At 45.9% G+C, this 22,114-nt stretch overlaps 1 protein-coding gene and 1 non-coding gene across 3 annotated transcripts; both read left to right on the forward strand.

Moving 5' to 3' along the window:
* Window positions 1-172: 172 nt before the first annotated feature.
* trnas-cga (transfer RNA serine (anticodon CGA)) lies at window positions 173-254 on the forward strand. Its single transcript has one exon. It is a non-coding gene; the product is annotated as a tRNA-Ser (tRNA).
* Window positions 255-6,516: 6,262 nt separating this feature from the next.
* Window positions 6,517-22,093, forward strand: LOC129187607 (vascular endothelial growth factor C-like). 2 transcript variants are annotated; one of them, XM_054787150.1, is made up of 8 exons: window positions 6,517-7,774; window positions 14,242-14,467; window positions 14,539-14,729; window positions 14,793-14,923; window positions 15,001-15,104; window positions 16,069-16,203; window positions 16,275-16,476; window positions 17,706-22,093. In XM_054787150.1, the coding sequence occupies exons 1-8, from the start codon at window positions 7,673-7,675 to the stop codon at window positions 17,815-17,817; spliced, it is 1,203 nt and encodes a 400-aa protein (XP_054643125.1). In that variant the 5' UTR covers window positions 6,517-7,672; the 3' UTR covers window positions 17,818-22,093. The 2 variants fall into 2 exon arrangements, with proteins under 2 accessions (XP_054643125.1, XP_054643115.1); XM_054787140.1 differs by having other exon boundaries at window positions 14,539-14,923.
* Window positions 22,094-22,114: the final 21 nt, after the last annotated feature.

Consider the following 22,114-nt stretch of genomic DNA (forward strand, 5'->3'; position numbering starts at 1 on the left):
AAAATGGCGACTAATTTATGCCTGTAATCGGATCCGATTAATCGAAAATTGGATGCAACTGTGTAGCCATAAACCTTATTGATTGATACTTGTCTAATTGGCCACATCGCTGTATCAGCCATACATACGTGTATGTATGTATAAAAACGAAAATACTCCATTATGTGTAAGAGTCACGGTGGCCGAGAGGTTAAGGCGTTGGACTCGAAATCCAATGGGGTTTCCCCGCACAGGTTCGAATCCTGTTCGTGACGTAGTTATTTTCTTTTATCCTCATGAAGCATCAGTTCCAGACACCAGCGTGTACAAAATGTAATAGTTGATATACATCATGCCAAAAGACAATCGTGTCAGAACATTGTGTATCGCAAACGTTCAGCCACTCGATGGCGCTTGAGGATCATTGTGTTGGAATTTGGAAGCCGAGTGAATAAAATATGAATGGTATGATGATGTGACTTACACAGTAACATACAATATCAACACCTCGTATGCACCGGATGTCGTTGTCCACTGCATAAAAACACCGTTATTCATTGTATTTTTTAATGTCTGCATCAAAACAAGAGCTTTTATTTTCTTCAATGCAATCTTTTTATACAATACCAAAACGGAATGGCAGAGTTGTGGCAACATACATTACTGTACTGTGGAATGGAGGACAACAAACCTGTTGATACCCGACACCAGCCAAGTTTCTTCGATCAATCTGATCCTGGGTAGATAGGACTAGTGTTGCCAATAATGATACCTTTTCCAAAATAATTGGTGTGATTTTTTTGATTTTGCGTTTGTGTTGATCGTGATTATGATCACAATAAAACACCGGCAAAGTACAAAGTGCAACGATGGCCTCATTAAGGGTACAAGTGATGCTAAATGTTCATTTGTTAATGATTGGCTTTGTGTTCTGCATTTGGGACTATAATTATTCTCTATAAAATGTATTTCTGTTCATATTTCTGGGCATCTGGAAGGGATTCGCCGGATTTATGTCATTATACGTGTCAGTTGTCATCGGACATTTTGGAACCAATTCATACTGAGAATCTAGCAAACTGTTACTCAGTTTGCAGTGTGCACTCACACAGTAAGTAACTGGTGTCGCTGCAGTGCTCGTTATCTGTTAGTCATAGTCCAAAAGGCCTAGGAATAGGAGTAATCATAACGATAATGATAATAATAATGTGCAGTCGGTGCGCTCCAAGGCCACAGAATGCTCAGGATTAGTGGGTAGCCGGGGAGAGGGAAGTCTGGGCTTCCTTGCTTAGGCTGCTGCCCCCACGACCCGACCTCGGATCAGCGGTAGAAGATGGATAGATGGAAAAAAGTAGCGTCCACACTGTGCCGGATTAGTAAATAGTTGCATCCAGGCGGGAAGGCATCGCTGAGTGAAAAGATTCAAGAGAGTTTTATTGTCATGTGCATGGTAAAACAGCAGTTATACCATGCAATGAAAATCTTATTCTGTTCATTCTCCCAAGAAAAGAAAGAAAAACACAAGAAAGAATAAGAACATAAGAAACATAAACACATATACATAAATACCAATAAATTAAGCAACAACAACAGAAGAGACATTAATACAAGTAAATAATACAAATAAATAAATAAATAAAGTGCTATGAGTGTGTGTTGCGTGCGGCGTGTCTGAGTGCTTCATTGAGAAGCCTGATGGCCTGTGGGTAAAAGCTGTTTGCCAGCCTTGTGGTCCTGGACTTCAAACTCCTGTAGCGTCTGCCTGACGGTAGGAGTGTGAATAATGAGTGTTGTGGATGTGTGCTGTCCTTGATGAGGTTGTGTGTTCTGCGTAGGACTCTATATGTATAAATGTCTTGCAGTGAGGGGAGGGCTGCCCCAACAATGTTCTGTGAGGTCTTGATCACCCGCTGGAGTGCCTTCCTATCACGTGTTGTACAGTTACCGTACCAAACAGTGATGGAGGCGGTAAGGACACTTTCGATGGTGCATCTGTAGAAGCAACTCAGGATTGTGGTGGACATGCCAAATTTCCTCAGTCTTCTCAGGAAGTACAGTCTCCTTTGGGACTTCTTCAGAATTTGTTGGGTGTTGTGAGACCAGGTGAGGTCCTCGCTGATGTGTGTGCCAAGGAACTTGAAGGTTTTCACCCTCTCCACCTCAGTCTCACCAATAAACAGGGGTCTATGTGGCTCCTTTTCCCTTGTTCTTGGGTCGATGATCATCTCTTTAGTCTTATCTGTATTGAGAAGGAGATTGTTATCACGACACCAAGCTATGAGGTCCGCCACCTCTCTTCTGTATGATGTTTCAACACCACCAGTGATCAGTCCGATGACTGTAGTGTCATCCGCAAATTTAATGATGCTGGTGTTGTTCTGGGAGGCCACGCAATCGTAGGTGAAGAGCGTGTAGAGGAGTGGACTCAGCACACACCCCTGTGGGGTCCCAGTGCTCACAATTCTTGAGCTGGATGTGCGGTTGTGGACTCTGACTGACTGGGGTCTGCCCGTGAGAAAGTTAAACACCCAGTTACAGAGGGAGGGAGACAGGCCAAGTGTGAGGAGCTTATTTGTGAGTTTGTGGGGGCTGACTGTATTAAAAGCAGAGCTATAGTCTATAAATAGCATTCTGACGTATGTGTCCTGGCCCTGTAGGTGAGAAAGGGCTGTGTGGATGGCAGTGTTGACTGCATCATCCGTGGACCGGTTCTGGCGATATGCAAACTGTAGAGGGTCCACAGTTGCCGCCGGGATGCTCTTTTTGATGTGGGTCATGACTATTCTTTCAAAGCACTTCATAACAATAGGAGTGAGTGCTATAGGGCGATAGTCATTCAAGCAGGTCACGTTGCTCTTCTTGGGTACGGGCACTATGGTGGTGGACTTAAAGCAGGTCGGTACAGATGCTTGTGCAAGCGACAGGTTAAATATGTCAGCAAGCACATCAGCTAGCTCTGATGAGCAAACCCGAAGTGCACGTCCTGAGATGTTGTCTGGGCCTGCTGCTTTTCGTGGGTTTGTTTTGTTTAGAACCCTGCGCACATCAGCTGATGTCACCATGAGAGGTGCGTCCTGTGTGCTCCCCAGGTTCAGCCACCCTCTCTGCTCATCAGAAGTTTGGGTGTCAAAGCGGGCATAGAACTCGTTCAGCTCATCTGGAAGTGTGGTTTGGCTGGACGTGGCTACGCTACTCTGCTGTCGATAGTCTGTGATGTGCTGGAGCCCCGCCCACATGCGCCGAGGGTCTGAGGTGGAATAGTAGCCCTCCAGCTTCTGTCTGTACTGTCTTTTGGCCTCCCGTATGGACCTCCTCAGGTCATATCTGGCCTTTTTGTAGTCATCAGCGGTGCCCATGACAAATGCAGTCGAACGAGCACGTAGCTTAGCCCTTACATCACAGTTCATCCACTGTTTTTGGTTAGGGTATTTTCTGTAATACTTGGTGGTGGTAACAGTCTCTATACATGTGCTAATGTAGCCAGTAACAGCAGAAGCATATTCATCCAAATCAACAGTACAATCTTCCCTCCCCGCTGCAGTTTTAAACACATCCCAGTTTGTGCAGCCAAAGCAGTCCTGAAGTACTTGATCAGTTTCTTCATTCCACACTTTAACTGCTGTACTTACAGGGGGAGCTTTTTTGAGAAGTTGTCTGTACGTTGGATAAAGGAATATAGAGATGTGGTCAGCCTTTCCAAAGTGGGGTCTTGGAACAGCCTTCAAAGCACCTTTCATGTTGCTGTAGACTTGGTCCAGGATGTTATTTTCCCTTGTGGGAAAGCTCACATGCTGGTAATATTTGGGGAGGACAGTCCTGAGGTTACAGTGGTTGAAATCGCCAGATATAATAAATACAGCGTCTGGGTGTTTGGTCTCGTGTTTATCAATGATGGCATGCAGGAGGCCTAGTGCATTAGCAGTGTTAGCTCGTGGTGGGATGTAAACAGCAGTTAAATACACAGCGCTAAACTCACGAGGCAAATAAAAAGGTCTGCATTTCACCATCAGCAGCTCAATGTCCTGCGAGCAGTGCTTTTCCATCGTCTGTACGTCTGTGCACCACCGTTTGTTTACGTAAACACAGACGCCGCCACCTCTGTGTTTACCAGACGCTAAAGTCCGATCTCCCCGGTAAGCAGCAAATGATTCCAACTGGATCGCCGAGTCCGGTATATCCTCCGTCAGCCAGGTTTCTGTGAAGGTGAGGACACAGCATTCCCTGATCTCACGTTGAGCTGTAATCCTTGCTCGTAGTTCGTCCATCTTGTTTTCAAGAGAGCGGACGTTGGCTAGCAGCAAGCTTGGTAGCGGTGGCCTAGTCGCTCTAGCTTTTAGCCTAGCATGCAGTCCGGCTCGCTTGCCTCGTTTACGCCTCGGATGCTTTGCTCGCCGGGTATTCAGCTCACCGGGCCCGCAGGCTGCTGCGTTCTCCCGGCGCAGAAGAAAGAGGCGCAGAAAAGAAAAGGATGTAATACACAAGGACACCTATGTGCGGTGCTGTGACCAGGCATGCAGATGGAACCACGTGACACTCAAAACCATAGAAGAAGAAAGAACACAAGCACAGACGTCTGTCGTCTTCTGCTTACGAGAAGTGGCACGTCCTCTATAATTCATGATGGAGTATAAGACACCAGAATGTCAGAAGAACGTCCGTCCAAATATTCCCATATTATGTTGGCTTGTTGTCAGAACTCACTTCTGGTCACGTGACAGCGATGAGGCGGCATTCTCGGATTTTCCCACTCTGGAAGCCGTTTTCAAAAAACAGCGTTCCAGGTGACCCAGAACGGATGAGAAGCTGAAACCATCAAATACTTCATGTTGTCATTTTGAGCTGACAGCCCTGAAGAACACATCCACCGATCAAGAATGGGACCAAAACATCCTCTGGGAGCAACTTCTCCCAACCATCCAAGAACACCAAAGCTTTTTCCAGCGTGATGGCGCACCGTGCCATGACATAAAAGGGAAAACGAACAAAACATCGACATTTGCGTCCATGGCCAGGAAACTCCTCAAACCTTTGAGGACTTGCAGTCTGTCCTCAAACATGAACTTGCAAATTCTGATAAACTCCCAGCATTGATTCTGCAAGAAAGGGCTGCCATCAGTCAGGATGTGTCTAACCCTAATCCTCCTAACCCTAACCCTCCTAACCCTAATCCTCCTAACCCTAACCCTCCTAACCTAAACCCTCCTAACCCTCCTAACCTAAACCCTCCTAACCCTAACCCTCCTAACCTAAACCCTCCTAACCTAAACCCTCCTAACCCTCCTAACCTAAACCCTCCTAACCCTAATCCTCCTAACACTAACCCTCCTAACCCTAACCCTCCTAACCCTAACCCTCCTAACCTAAACCCTCCTAACCCTAATCCTCCTAACCTAAACCCTCCTAACCCTAATCCTCCTAACCCTAACCCTCCTAACCCTAATCCTCCTAACCTAAACCCTCCTAACCCTAATCCTCCTAACCCTAACCCTCCTAACCCTAACCCTCCTAACCTAAACCCTCCTAACCCTAATCCTCCTAACCCTACCCCTCCTAACCTAAACCCTCCTAACCCTAACCCTCCTAACCTAAACCCTCCTAACCCTAATCCTCCTAACCCTAACCCTCCTAACCCTAACCCTCCTAACCTAAACCCTCCTAACCCTAACCCCCCAACCCTCCTAACCCCCCTAACCCTCACAGGATGCCACAATGAACTGGGTCAACACTATGACTATGAACTCCTTACATGAACTGAGTGTAACTTTCAATAAGCAGGTAGGAATGCTTGGAATGATCCTTCAGCATCACTGCCTGTCACCTGAACAAATGTTACTGATTGATAATCATGCTATAAATGATTGTCAATCGAAGGCAGGCTCTGTCATTGGCACTGAGCTGGACAGCCTGGCATCTGTGGCAGAGCAAAGGACAACCTGCATCATCTCCCCACAGAAGAGCAGTTCAGTGGCAGATTACTATCACTACCCTGAGCAGATCATTCCTCCCCCACGCCATGCGGCTTTTCAACACAACAGAGGGGGTCAGGACAGGATGTCTTACCTTAACCTGAATAAATATCATTATCATTCTCTATTACTACGTATTATTGCACTACTAATGGGAAGTGAGCTGTTGCTATTACTTCTGGATGTATTTATTCTTATTCTGCCTGTCTTGCCTTGCTTGTTGATTATGACCTCCTTCTCTGCCGGGGGCTCCCATGATAAGACGGAGGCAGCAATGACTGGAATGTGGAATTTGCACAGATTTCAACACAAAGCGTACCTGCATGCAGACACTTGCCACCGTGTGCGTGTATGTGCGTCTGTAATCCTCTAATCCTGCCAAAGAGCGCGAGAGAGAGAGAGAGAGAGAGAGAGAAAAAAAATCGGCCCCCCCCCCCCCCAGCCAAGCAGTTCCCAGACACTCCCCCTTTCTCACAGCTCGGCTCCATCCTCTCGTCTTTGTCTTTTTCAAGTCTTGTCTGTCCCCGTAATATATTCCGCCGTCCCACTTCACCTTGGGAGGGAGGCTCGGGGGTGGGGCAGGCTGGGGGGTGTAAGATAATAACTCAAAGTCGGGTTTCTGCTGATCACCTTCCCTCCTCCTCCCGTGACATGAATGCCCTCAGCCTTGGGGCACTGGTGGAAGTATGCAAAGCTTGACCTTGGGGCACTGGTGGAAGTATGCAAAGCTTGACCTTGGGCACTAAAAGCACGGTGGAGAGAAGACATGCACGGCAGGAAAAAGGTGTCATTTCATTTTTCATTGGTGGGAGAAGCGCATCAGAATGATGTAAAGCAGAAACGGCTAATAGCCAATAAAAAGGCACTTGGAACCAGAGGTGGACACGCACTCCTCGGCTCGGAGGTGAGAAACGTGTGAAGGTCAGGGATGAGGAATGTGGAGTAAAAACAGTCGATGGCATGAAGAAAGAAAACCTTTTTCTGTGAAAAAAGGAAAAGAACGAGTGCCAGTATAACCAGTTACCGTGCATAAATCATCCCCCAGATTCTGGGCTCCACCCACCAGCTCCAAGCTTCCATTCTGGTGTTCTGTCTCCTTTACTCCACCAGGACGTTTGCCTGCAGCCGCACTTCTTGCTCACATGAGAGTTTCCCACCCTGCAAAAACCCGCCTGGCCTTGCCATCCGCATTTTTGACGGGATTTTGGAACTCAATCTTATTCGTTCTCTATTTAACTCTCCAGGATTCTCGGCGTGTTGATTTGCGAGTCACGTTTGAAGGTTTTCTGCCCTGAAGGTTTCTTGGGGAAGAGACGGATCGTCTGAGCAGCAGACAAGAGGGAGGGAAGAGCGCCACTGCCGTGAGAGGAGAGAAGAAAAATAAAGAGATAAAGGAGGCAAGTGTGAAGGGCGAGGAGAAGCGGAAAAGAAGGGGGCCACCTCGCCTGACATCCCACCTGAGAGACACATGCGGCGAGACCAGACGTCACACATCCTCTGAGGTGACGCACACCGACAAAGGAGGCGCGCCGTGACCCAGGGTAGACCTTTCCCTCCATCATGCTGGATTCAACCGGCTACCCAGATTCTAACAACCTGCACCGGAAGAGCAACTTTGTCCCCGGCTAGAAATGACCACCGGACCCAATCTGAGCCTGTGACCGACCTCCATCTCCTCCTTCCTCCTCCTCCACTCTTACTTTCACTTCATCCACCTCCTCCTCACTATGTTGATACCCGCCGTGCTCGTATGGATCCTTAACGTCAGCGGCTGGTGCTCAGGACAAGACTACATGGGCGACTACCCGACCAAGGACCTGGGAACCCAGGTGAGAACTTCCACAAACACGGACGTGCCACATGTACCATGTACCCTTCCACAGCTGCAGCCACCGTGTACCATGTTTGATGAACATCCCCACTTCCATGTGGCTTCAAGACAGTTGGAGTTCATAGCCACAGTGATGCCCAAAATGGGAAGAAAAAGACCCACTCATACCAGAAGTGGGGCGTATGAGAACTGAGGTATTGTGATAATATGTGTATTACCTACGGGAGCTGCCTAGATAAGTGGGTTCCTCTAACAGGGTTCATCTTTTTGACGCCTGTATAAACTGACATGTGCGTTTGGATGACAAGAGGCTTCACTCTGCATCTGTCTGCGTGCTGGTTCTGTAGTGGAATGAACGGAGAGAGTGAACCTCCTGTCAGCTATTCAGCCTCTTTGTCCCAGTACGTGGAGGCGGGGCCTACATACTGAGTGGATACACAGAGTGTTAGCAGTTAGCAAGTTAGCAAGCAAGCGCAAATATGAACGATGGCACAAAAGCGACAGTTTCTGAGCTGAAAGCCACAGCTCCAGTGTGGACGTGCAGCGGGGCCTTCGTCCCGGCAGTCGGCGCTTGCTGGAGCGTTTGATCGGCGAAGTGAATGTACAGGGCGGGATGGTGCGCGCTCGCTGCATTGCAGAGGAGGTGCAGCCTTCCGCTGCGGTTGAGGGGCCAGCGTTTCGGGATGTGCGGGAGGTGTCTGGGGCGGCCGTGGCTCAGGAGGTAGCACAGGTCGTCCAGAAGCAAGAAGGTTGGTGGTCGATCCTCGCTCCCTCCACCCAGTCACGGGGGCAAGACACTTCATTGTCATTGTCTTCACTGCCAGCTTCATTGGCCGTGATGAATGGGCAGCACTTTCACTCTCCCAGGCTTGCTTTGCTGTACTGTGCTTTTATGACACGGTGAGCAGGATAGGGATGTTCAATTCGAGCTGGGTTGTTACTCGGCTTGCAAAATAAACAGTTACTTCTTCCTCGCCGACTCATGAGTGCCACAACAGGCGACTTGACTCAGGTACGCCATACCTGAGTACCATCAAGTGGTTCATATGCGACTTGACACTTTTTGAAATGTATGAAAGTTATGAAAAAAAGTCAATATTATCGATGATCGACAATAATTTATTGCACAATTATCGACCACCAAAATTAGTTTTCTTGGCAGGCTTAGAACTACCATAAGGAAGCTCAAGATCTCAATGCATGCAAATTTAACTGAAAAAACAGCAACGCAAACAGCTTTGTGCTGCGAGACGCCAAAGTGAAAGTGACACACACACAGTCCTCCCTCGCCACTTCACTCCATCCCTCTTCTTCAAAACTACATGAACAAATAAATCATGCTTGAATTCAGTCAAATAGTATCCAGACTTAAGACAAATGTACATATGTTTTGCTCAAATTAAGCATAAAAACGGTTAAATGAACAAAAATAAAAACATAAGGCACTCAGAAGACGATGAAGACGACATGTGGTATTCTACACTGGTCACTAGGTGTCAGTAATGTTCAGTGAGACACACAAGCACCAGACTTGATTGCCAGAACAGGCTTTTATTGCAGCTTTGAATTATTCCACAACAGGCGCAATAACCCCTAAAACAGGCTAGAAGGTGGTAAACAGCTTTTCTATGTCCGATATGTCTTATTTGCTCTTATTATGTCTACTATATTGGGTAATAGGAGTGTAAAGGTGACTATAGGGTTGTTATGTCATGTCTAGAGGGCTCTAATCATGTTCAAAACAGTATTTAGAAGGTGGTAAACAGGTTTGTTGTGCCTAATGTCTTATTTTCTGTTAACAAGTCAACTATATTGTGTATACAATTGTGTATACAATGTGACTGTAGGGGTGTTATGTCATGTCTAGAGGGCTCTAATCATGTTAAAAACAGTATTTAGAAGGTGGTAAACAGTTTTGTTGTGCCTAATATGTCTTATTTGCTGTTATTATGTCTACTATATTAGGTAATAAGCGTGTAAAGGTGACTATAGGGGTGTTATGTCATGTCTAGAGGGCTTTTATAATGTTAAAAACAGTATTTAGAAGGTGGTAAACAGTTTCGTTGTGCCTAATATGTCTTATTTGCTCTTACTATGTCTACTATATTGAGTAATAGGAGTGTAAAGATGACCATAGGGGTGTTATGTCATGTCTAGAGTGCTCTAATCATGTTAAAAACAGTATTTAGAAGGTTATAAACAAGTTTGTTGTGCCTAATATGTCTTATTTGCTCTTATTATGTCTACTATATTAGGTAATAAGCGCGTAAAGGTGACTATAGGGGTGTTATGTCATGTCTAGAGGGCTCTTATAATGTTAAAAACAGTATTTAGAAGGTTATAAACAAGTTTGTTGTGCCTAATATGTCTTATTTGCTCTTATTATGTCTACTATATTAGGTAATAAGCATGTAAAGGTGACTATAGGGGTGTTATGTCATGTCTAGAGGGCTCTTATGATGTTAAAAACAGTATTTAGAAGGTGGTAAACAGTTTCGTTGTGCCTAATATGTCTTATTTGTTCTTACTATGTCTACTATATTGAGTAATAGGAGTGTAAAGATGACCATAGGGGTGTTATGTCATGTCTAGAGGGCTCTAATCATGTTAAAAACAGTATTTAGAAGGTTATAAACAGGTTTGTTGTGGATAATGTCTTATTTTCTGTTAATAAGTCAACTATATTGTGTAATAGGAGTGTTTAAGGGATGTTATTTCATGTCTAGAGGGACCTAACAATGTTACAAAAAAACGCATTTAGATGGTCGTAAACAGGTTTTCTATGCTCTAAGTACAAAAATATTCCATTTATAAAGAAGGACTCCTACTAAAGACGGTTGTGTCTGAAGCCAGCTAACCGTGATAAACGAGGGATTACTAGAACTTCTACAGCGTGGGAAGTGGCGCATGTCACCTGACGAAGAAAGGAACGTGTCACTCTTCTCCACAGACAGCACAAACATTCGCATCGCTTTACCCTTTCCCCCTTCTCTCTTCAACAAAGAGCAGAGAAAAGAGGACGAGCTGTGAAGTCGCAGCATATGGAAAACAACAGGCCGCACGTGGCTTAAAGTGGCCACACCCACAGCACGGCACCGGTCATTGGTACATCATGACCTCACAGTCACTCAGCGATGACCTCATGCGGCATTGCAAAGAAATGAGCCACACAGGGGGAGGTGGAGACTTTTCACTCATTTTAGGTGAATGAATGAACAGAAAGCTTGGACACCACACGGTGTGTGTGTGTGTGTGCGTGTGTGTGCGGGTGTGTGTGTGTGCGTCAATTTGTAATAGCTAACAGCAGCCAGCGGCAACATGTTACGACACACCGGCAGTTGACGACTTCCATTTAGTAACGGTTTGATTCTCTTCATTGGAATTTCCTGCTGGCGTCAGAGATGAACACAGCCAGAACCCAGAACCCAGACCCATCTCTGCTGAGGGCAAATGATGGGGAATATACCACAGACCAGCGGCCTGTCTAAGAAAACTGTGTGTGGAAACCTGACAAGTCTGCCTTTGCCAGAAAACCAAATATTCAAAGATTCAAAACGCACACACTCACGCAATTTGTGCTTCGCCTGCCGTCCAAATGTGTGTACGCAACCACACCCCACGCCGAGCCCTCTCCACGCCGTCCATTCGCCATAAAAGGTCAATGCAAAGTGGCTCACGAAGGCGGCGTCCATATTTAATCACCACTGACTGCGTTTCACCAGGTTCTCCTGAATCACGGCTGCTGAGAAGCCGAAACTGAACGAGTTAACAAAAAACAGTACCTGTGAGTCCCCCTTCAGTGAAACACTTGCGAGTTTCGAACGACTTGTTCAACACCCCCACATCTCCACTAGCGATGGGAAAGTTGATTCCTTTGACTGACTCCAGTTCTTAGGAGTCACTCGCTGAAGGCCACTGGGCACTCGATTCACTCGACTCACCCGTCACAGAACGCGTGCACATGAAGTTCCACCGCCTTCCACGACTCGTCCCACATTTAATCACGTTTAACTTGTGACTTTTTTTGTATGTAAACACCACAAATTCATGCATGTGATGTGATGTATGCAGTGGGTCACGTTGGTAAATGCTTTCCTTCATTATTCATGGAAAATCATTGAATCATTCACGTTTACAGAGAGGCTTATTAGCATTTGGGCTATTAGCTTAGTAGCTTTGCACAGCAATTCTAAGGCTACAAGCAAGATACTTTCACAGCTTGTTTGAGGTAAATCCATTCAAGAAACGGTGACGTGTAATGTTTGATACTCCTTTAATGCATCACAGTTGGTAAATGGCTTTAAAAGGAGCAAAAAAAAGCTTACCTGACACACGACGCCATTTTGGGGAAGCCGTATACTGGAATAGTCACGTGACCTTTGTGTGACAACCACTGTAAAATGTTTCCTAAATAGTGGTGCATCATTAATGGGAATCATTTGAAACACTACAGTGTTCCCTCGAAGATTGTTTTGTGTGCAACTTTAGTGCTTTTTTTTTAAAGCGTATGAACGCTGTTGCAGGCCGATTGTGGCCCTTTAAGGAGGCTTGCATTGTGGGAAGTTGAGTGTTGCAGTTCTCTCTCTTTTGTCTGCAGTGCCCACTGTCTCCTGCATCCTGATTGGCTGTAGATCATTGTCAGTCAATCCCCTTGTGCCTGTCACTGCGCAATACGTACCCGGAAGGCAACCAATCCCGCGCATGAGCAAGGACTACGTCACTTCCTCCTTTAGCTGATGTTTATGACAGTGCAGTATGTTGGGAGGTTATTTTATAAGTGACTCTCGGTCAAATACTTGGTTAGCGTGGGGATGTTTCTATTATCTTACGACAGCCACCGAGACTGAGCTACGTAAAAACGTACGGAATGCACGCAGTGCAGACGTAAACGTCATATCCGGATACGTGTGACATACGTAAATAAATACATAACATGCAGTTATATTTCAGTGTAAACAACCATAAGGACAGTGCAATCATGGGCTCGTCTACAGCAGAGTTGTCCAAAGTGAGGCCCGGGGGCCATGTGTGGTCCGCAGCTCGTTTTGTATTGGCACGCGGCACATTGTAGAATTTAAATTAAACAAACAAAAAAAAACAACAACAGCAACAATGGGGGAGAAAAAGAGCAAAAAGGTGCAATGTAAGGAGAAAAAGCTGAAATGTTATACTACTAATTAGGAATCAAATGTGTTTAAATACACACAAAAGAAATAGATCTTTTTGAAAGCCTTTTACAAAATAAAATATATCAAAATGGCCCCCACATCCTTTGACTTTTCTATGTGTGGCCCTTGTTCAAAAACGTTTGGACACCCCTGATCTAGAGGATTCAGCAGAAATAGCATCCATCCAAACATGGCTTGCTAGCAAATGCTTTTGTGTGCCTTTTTTCAGTGGTGACAAACAAAAAGGAAAATAAGAAGTTAATCGTCCACTTGCATCACGGGTGTGATAGAAGAAAAAAAGAGATCGATTATGTTGTTATTTCTCTCATTTCTATCTACACTATCTTAATAACGCTTTTGGGAGTGGAAGGGGGGCGCTTGCTGCAGTAAAATAGATGGGCGGATGGCGTAGAACCCAGTCGAACCGGGTGGGAGGTTGGGCAGTGGCAGTGCCACCTCTTGTTGTGGTCCTTGGCTACCAAACTAGCTAACCCTGCGAGCCACTTGCTAACTGCCAAGACTGTAAACAACAGAAGAAACAGAAGAAGCTCAGCCTGGGAGAGCAGGAGCGATACGTTTTAACAAGGACACAAAAACCCATGGGGTGGCCACCCCCACGGCTGGGGGACACTTTTGACAAACGCCGCTCTGTGGTGCAGAACATTTGTTCAGCCTAACCGCCGTTTCCACTCGGATGCATTTCACTGCAGCACACAACTTCACGCGCGGAGGAGCTGTCAATAATCTTGCATAAACTCCAATCGGTAAGTGAGTTTTCCGTCATTACTTTGATCGGTTCCGGTCGAGTTTTCTCATTATGTTGACTTTGACTCCAATTCAGAAGCGTGATTGAGCGCATAAACGTGCTAATATTGGAAGCTCTCTTAACAGCACGAGTGGGCATGGACACCACGGAGTCCAGCGTTAAAACCGGGGTGCCCATCGGCATCTGCTTCCGTATTATGCCCTGTGCGGGTTTGGCCGCCACAGTGGTGAGAAGAATCCAGGAACTATGCTTTGAAAACATGTCCTCGGCATGCTGCTCAGCTATGAGTTGCTCAAATAGACGCTCCAAAAAGTACGAGGTGGTCCAGGATGGCCATCTAGACAGCTCAGGTATCAACTTCTTGTGAGTCATGGTCTCACCTTGGCCACCCCAAGGGGGTGGGGGGTGGGGGGCTTTTACAGCCTTACAGCCTTTACAGCCTTAAAACAAATAGAATCATTGGCAACAAAGTTGGGGGATTTCACTGATTGCGTGCTATCTCCCGTGATAAACGAGGGAACGCTGTTACAGGCGCCGGTGTTGCCAGACGACCAGACCAGTCTCCAGAGCGTGACGAGTGTGGATCAGCTGCTGCAGCTTCTCTACCCGGGATTCCACCTGCTTCATCACTGCCTGAGGAAGAAGTCGTGGCCCGGCGCTTCCTCCTCGGCGAGGCCGGCCGTGCATCCTCACCGTGACAACCAGTGGGTGCAGCTGAGGGAAGACGCCCTCTACAAGGTGGACGGCACTCTCGGAGGTAAATGCCGCACACGCTGACGCTTGTGGAAGCGGAGCCGCTGACTAACGCCATCGCTCGCACGCCATAAGTCATCCTAGAAGAGATCCAGCACACCTCGTGCCAGCCCAGAGAGGTGTGCGTCGAGGTCACCAAAGAGTACCCAGAGTCCACCAGTCAGTTCTACCTGCCCCGCTGCGTGGCGCTGCACCGCTGTGGGGGGTGCTGCACCAACGAAGCCTTTTACTGCGCAAACACCAGCCAGGCGCTGGTCAACAAGACGGTGAGTGCGAGCACGCCTGCGCCTGAAATCACATCCACGCTTACCGCCTTTCCACCCTGCCAGCTGATGGAGCTGTCGCCGCCCAGGATGGAGCGCTCCGTTGTCATGGTAACCTTCGTCAACCACACGGCGTGCGAATGCCTCCCCAAGCGGCCGCTGCACTCCATCATTCGACGAGCCGCGACAGATCACCTGTGAGCGAGACTAGGAGCGGACGTGTCGCGCTCATCAGCCGCAAGCGTGTGCACTCACTCTGTGCGTGTCCGTCCAGGTGTTCCCCCCCCGCCGTCCCCTGTGTTTCAGGGTACTTGTGGGACCCGGTGAACTGCATGTGTGTCTCTGCTGACGCCATTAACTACTCTGTAAAAGACACGGGTGAGTTGGCCTGCCAAGAAATGTCGGTGGCAAGTTACACACTGGTGCAAGGGGGCGCATTCTCTGCAAATGTGCAAAGGATGCGCATGCCTGCCTGGCTCGGGAAATTAAAAACAAATCTGTTAATTTGTTATTTTGCATGAAAAAAAGTGCAATAAAAATAGCTTTTAGTGGGTCAGGTATGTGCTCAGGCCCCAATGTGACTGTTTGCATGGGGCGGGGCCATTTTGCATTAAAGATGCAAAGCAATTTTTAATTAGGTCAAAAACAGGTTGAAAAAGCCATGATGCATACTTAAAGACAGCAGGAGAGTCACGAGACGAGACCATGCACCAGACTGGGTCTCCGGGACGAGACCACCTTTTTAACTTTACTTTAAAGAAAAGTCCAATGAAAAAGTATACAAATATATGACAACATGTTGTATCGTTTCTGCTAGCTTACTCTCTTCTGCACTCTGAGTGTATGCCTGCGGCCCCGCCTCCACCCATCGAGACAAGGAGACTGTATAACTCACAAAAGGGCTCACTCCGTTCACGCCCTTGTTCTTGTGGGACAAGGTGCCAAAACTCTCTTCCTGCCCGACACGCGGGCTCGTGGCAACGTATTGATCATCTTGTTCATTTTCAGTTATTGTGTGATTCATTCATTCATTTATCATGCCAGGCCGAGTGCCCACAAGACACTTTTTCTCCTCATGTTGCAGCTTTTGCTGTTTTTAACAAAGATTTTAGTACTACACATACTGTATGCCCCCCAGGCCTATCTGAGCAAAACATCCTGTTTAGCTTCGTGTTGCAGGTGAGCGAGTAAATGTGGATTATCTAATAATACAGCGGGCCAAGAAAAAAGGAGCTGCAGGTGGAAAATGGCCCCCGAGACGCAGTTTGGACACCCGGGCCCAAGGGGAAGTCTGGGTTTTTGCAACTAACGACTGGTACTGGTTTTCTCTGTCGGCTTCCAGAGGCTCTGGACTCGGGGCTGCTGGCTCTCTGCGGCCCAAACAGGGTTCTGAAGGAGTCCAGCTGCGAGTGCATCTGTCGAAACGGGCTCACCGAGGCCAGCTGCGGTCCAGGCTGGAAACTGGACCACAACACATGTGAGTGGGCGTGGCGGAAGTGCAGAGGAGGTACGGCGCGCGTGCTCACTGAGGCATCCCTTCTCCTACAGGCGCATGTCAGTGTGAAGGTCAAGGTGAGGGGAAGTGGTGCCCCCTCGGCCAGCGCTGGGACGAGGACCTGTGCGGCTGCGTGTGCGCCGCACAGTGTCCTGGGAATCAACCCCTCAACCCGGACACCTGCCTGTGTCAGTGCAGGGAGAGTCCGCAGTCGTGTCTGCGGCAGGGCAAGAGGTTCAACCCCAACACCTGCAGGTACGCCAAAAACACGCTCGTGTTCCTCTGCTGCGTCGAGCTTTCTGTCCCCTCCCACACAAAACACGAGCCGCTCTGAACGGATGTCAAACATTCCTCGCGCCCTCTTTTGTCCGGGTGCTTCCTTTTATGGCCATAAGACATCCCCGGCGTCCAAGCACGTTCTCGGCCGCGAGCGTGCGCGGACGTTCCCACAGCTCGCGTGCGAGAGGCCTCTGACCTGAGAGGCCCGAAGCGGCTGACAGTGAGCAGAGCAGCCATCAGGCCGCAGACGGATGGAGTGGCAGCGGCCGAAGAAAAACACACCAGCAGTCGCGGCTTTCCCTCACGTCCGGGGGGGCGGGAAGGGCCAGGAAAAACGGATTTGGAAGCACTTGGTGGGAGATAGCCCGAAAAAATGCTTTGCTTTTTTACTTTTATGCATAACAATAAGTTGCGACGTATATTTAAAAAAACTGCATCTCAGTTTAGCAATATCGCTGGAAAAGTCTTTTATTTCTATCCTGTGCTCTTTTGTCCCATTTTTGCTGGTGTTTTTTTTTTTTAATTTTAGAAATATTTCAACTTTCTTCTGAAATAAATGTTCTTCTCATAATATCATAACTTTACTCCCAAAAGATTTACTTTATTCCCATAATATTATGACTTTATTCTCATATTATTAGGATTGTATTCCCATAATATTATGACTTTATTCCCATAATATTATGACTTTGTCATATAATTGCAGCTTTTTTCCCATTTCTGCCATATATTTTTGAAATGTTCCAACTATTTCAACTTTCGTCTTGTAAATGTTCTTCTCGTAGTTAAAGATATTTGGACTTTATTCACGCCACATTTCACTTTTTCCGCAACCTAAATTTCCCAAAAACGATAACTTTATTCGTCGTTTGGTTTTTCTCGTATTACGACTTCCAAAAACTCTTTTTTTCTTCAATATTTCAACGTGATGCTACTGAAATGACTACCGCTAATAGTAATGCTAACTAATAATGAGTAGTATTTTTCCTCATGATGTTGTCTTCCAATGTTATTCTTGTGACTTTATTCTTGTAAAATGACTGCTGTTGTTTCTGTTCCATGCTGTCGGAATGAGCCACGGGCCACACTTTGGACACCCCGGTGTTCGTGTCTTCGTCCATGCATGAACGGCACTGACGCCAGCAGCTCACATGGTGGTTTGTGCAGATAAATGAACCCTCATTCAATGTTTTCTCCTCTTTCAGCTGCTACAGGCTACCTTGCAGGACGCCCAGACGGGCGTGCCTGGCAGGCTTTTACTACAGCCACCAAGTCTGCCAGTGTATCCCCAACTACATGAAGCCTGAGTGGAATTAGCCAATTGCAGAGCAGGAGGAGTGGACGTCTGCGGAGCGCGAGAGAGAGAGCCCTGAAACCTTGGGAAACTTGTGGCTTGATACAAGAACGAGACAAGGAGGTGGAGCATCACAACAAACGAGCACTTACCGGATTACGACACAACTGACGACGCTTCCAAAACAATGTTTTGTCCCGTGGGCGGACGCGGTAAGAAGAGGAAACCAGATACGCCACTTACTCATGCGGCCTCTCGTCCAATCGCGCCTCGCAGAAACGTCAGCAGGACCCTACGGACCAATCGGCTTTCCCGGCCGGCACCGATACCTGCTGTGACGTGCAGGAGCTAGCGCGCCCTCGATGCTCTCCTTGAAATGGAAAGTGGAAGAAGATAAGGACAGAGCAGCCTGAAGAGGAAGTGAGCTCAAGGCAACGCCGAGCTGGGAGATGCAAGCGTTTGGCCTCGCAGAGACGAACGAACATGACGGCAGAGAATCATGATTGTAGGAGCTGTCATCCGTCTCGTTTAGAATCACATTAAATGCTCATCCACCCCAAACATGTAGGATACTTTCTGCTGTAGTACTCTTAACTTCAATTGTAAGCAATATTACATATCAATATCACACTTCTCCAGATGGAAAACATTGCAATTTTCACAAATACTGGATTTAATCCTTAAACACGACTCACCTTTGAACAATTCCCCCACGTTGAGTGGGGGACACTGCGAAATGGAAGGGCTTCAGTCAGGGGTGTCCAAACTTCGGCCCACGGCATGTTTTAAAAATATCATTTAAGAAAAAATCAGCAAGAATAAAGTTAAAAAATCAAGAGAAAAAAGTCATCAGTTTTCAAGAATAATGTAATATTATGAGGGAAAATGTCATTTCAGTAGCAGAGAGTTAAAATATTAAAGCGAAAGTTGTCACCACAAATTAAGTGTCAAAATATTATGGGAATAAATTCATAATTACAAGAAGAAACAGATTTATGTCATTTTATGAGAATAAAGGCAAAGCATTGCCCTGCCATTGGCTGGCGACCAGTCCAGGGTGTACCCCGCCTGTCAGCTGGGATAGGCCCCAGCATACCCCCGCGACCCTAATGAGGAGAAGCGGCATAGAAAATGGATGGATGGATAAAGGCAAAACATTAAGAGGAAAAAGTTGTAAGCTAATGACAAAAAGTTGTTTTTCAAGAATTATGCAATATTATGAGGAAAAATTCATAGTTAGAAAAATAGAATAGAAAGAAGAATTTTTTTAATTTATTTATTTAATAAAAAAAAAAAAAAAGCTGTAATACCAAGAGAAAAACAAAACCATGAATGAAATTGTCATTTTTTTTTTATAAATTAGGTTGTGGAAAAAGTTAATAAAGTCAAAATATTACAGGAATAAATTCATAATTACAAGAAAAACGTAATTTAATGAGCATAAAGTCAAAATAATAACAGAAAAAAGTTGTAATCGAGGGAGAAAAAGTCAGCATTTTTCAAGAATAATGTAATATTAGGAAAAATGACATTTCAATTGAGGAAAGTTGAAATATTAAATAATTTTTTAAAGCTATAATATGAAAAAAACAAACACGAACAAAGTTGTCATTTTTAGAAAATTGTAATGTTGTGAGAATAAAGTCAAAATATTATGGGAATAAATTCATGATTACAAGAAAAGAATTACAAGAAGAAAGTTGAAATACTTGGAAAATTCAAAAAACAACAGTAGCAGAAAATGAAAAAAAAACATGATTTTATTAGAATACAGTGTTCCTTCACTTATTGTGGGGATTAGGTTCCCACACTAGCCTGCAATAAGTGACATCCGCAAAGCAGCCAACCTTGTTCCCAATGATTCCATATGTTTTAAGACTGTAAAAGCCCTCACCATACACTCTCAAAGTTCACATTTCGTTTGAATTTTAATTACCAGCCTACAAGAAATGATTAAGTACATCGTATCGTATTTAACGTTTTTGTATCTTTGTTAAAATATATTGCTCCTACCGTCGTATTTTCCTCCTGCTAGTACCAAAGATTCATTCAGCCAGTTAGCTTCTTTTTCTGTGGTTTATTGGCGGTTAGCAGGCAGCTCACACAGTTTGCTAACCACCATTGACCACAACAGGAAAAGGCAAGAGGATGGATTGACAATGGTCAACATCCAATCATGACACAGAACAAAATGGACGGGTTCTCCCTTAGCCTATAAAAACTGCTGTGGCCACAGACGCGCGTTTGTCCGCTGCTGCGATACCTCAACATCGCCACCGTATTGGATGTGTCAAGCTGCGCTGTAAATGAATACGAGTAAATGTACTTTACACTTGTGTCTGAATGTATAAACGAGAGTAATGAACTTAAATGTCTTTGTGGAAAGGCGCTTTATGAAAGTACATTTACTTGTATTGATATACAGCCTTAACACATCCAATATGGCGGCGACGTGGACGTGCGGCTCAGCGTGTGACATCGGCGTCTATGTCAATGATTGTGGCTTTATATACTGCTCAAAAAAAATTAGAGGAACACTTCAAAAACACATCAGATCTAAACTGGGGGAAAAATTATGTTGAATATCTTTCCTGATAATAAGTGGGTGATGTATTAGTAACAAAATGATGCCACATCATTTGATAGAAATGAAAATGATCACCCTATAGAGGGGGAAATCAAAGACACCCCAAAAATGAAAGTGAAAAAATGATGCAGCACACTGGTCCATTTAGCTAAAATGTCATTGTAGCAACTCAAAATGATTCTCAGTAGTTTGTGTGGCCCCCACGTGCTTGTATGCATGCCTGACAACGTCGGGGCATGCTCCTAATGAGACTACGGATTGTGTCCTGGGGGATCTCCTCTCAGATCTGGACCAGGGCATCAATGAGCTCCTGGACAGTCTGAGGAGCAACCTGGCGGCGCCGGATGGACCTAAACATAATGTCCCAGAGGTGTTCTATTGGGTTTAGGTTAGGTGAACGTGGGGGCCAGTCAATGGTATCAATTCCTTCATCCTCCAGGAACTACCTGCATACACTAGCCACATGAGGTCGGGCATTGTCGTGGACCAGGAGGAACCCAGGTCCCACTGCACCAGCGTAGGTTCTGACAATGGGTCCAAGGATTTCATCCCAATACCTAATAGCAGTCAGGGTGCCGTTATCTAACCTGTAGAGGTCTGTGCGTCCTTCCAGGGATATGCCTCCCCAGACCATCACTGACCCACCACCAAACCGGTCATGCTGAATGATGTTGCAGGCAGCATAACGTTCTCCACGGCATCTCCAGACCCTTTCACGTCTGTCGCATGTGCTCAGGTTGAACTTGCTCTCATCAGGGAAGAGCACAGGGCACCAGTGGTGTAGTTGCCAATTCTGGTGGTCTATGGCAAATGCCAATGGAGCTCTACGGTGCTGGGCAGTGAGCACAGGGCCCACTACAGGACGTCGGGCCCTCAGGCCACCCTCATGGAGCCTGTTTCTGATTGTTTGGTCAGAAACACGCCTTCAACATAAGTATACAACACCCTCTACTGGTCGCAGTAGTAAATACAATAACGCACTCAGAGTACCCATAGATCGCTCAAATGCATAGACGAACAACACAATGCGCGTTTATACCGTTTTAATAAAAATATACAAAATTGCACTTAAAAAACCCCAGTGAAACAGCGAATTGGCAAGGGAACACTGTACATACTGTATGACGTACCTTCTTAGCATGCATACCTACCTGGGCTGGCTTATCACATGTGCACGCTTTCATTTTTCATTGTGTGGCCCTCAGTGAAGAAAGTCTGGACACCCCTGGCTTGATGAAGTCCACCACCAGACCGTCATTATGCTCTTTATACTCTTCATCAATATTGAAGTCATATTACTTTCTGAAGTACCTTTTTTAAAAGCTTCAATGAAATGATCTGCTGCTGCTTTATAATTAAATCATAAGCACTACCCCACCCCCGTTTAATGTGTGTGCTGCCATGCAGAGACATGCAGTGACTGTCATGAAAGAAATGAATAGAAAATAAAGAGACAAGAAATACACTGTACGCTAGTGGCAACAGAAAGCCCGAGAGCTTCAATAAAATGTGAAATAAGTTTTAATTTCTCTCCAAGAACAAATATAAACCAAGTTTCAACAGCCCCTTATTTTAGCAATTGAAACTCTCCTAATATTTACAATATAGAAAATGAAATAAATATCACCCGCTTCCTGCAGACAGATCAAACTGTGGTACTCTGCGGCTGCAATGTATCTTTGCACCAAGAGAGACATGTGTCCATCTTGGACAGGCTTGTTAAAACAACACAA

Source organism: Dunckerocampus dactyliophorus, chromosome 1 (genome assembly GCF_027744805.1).
Source record: "Dunckerocampus dactyliophorus isolate RoL2022-P2 chromosome 1, RoL_Ddac_1.1, whole genome shotgun sequence".
In the NCBI taxonomy this organism is placed as follows: Eukaryota; Metazoa; Chordata; class Actinopteri; order Syngnathiformes; family Syngnathidae; genus Dunckerocampus; species Dunckerocampus dactyliophorus.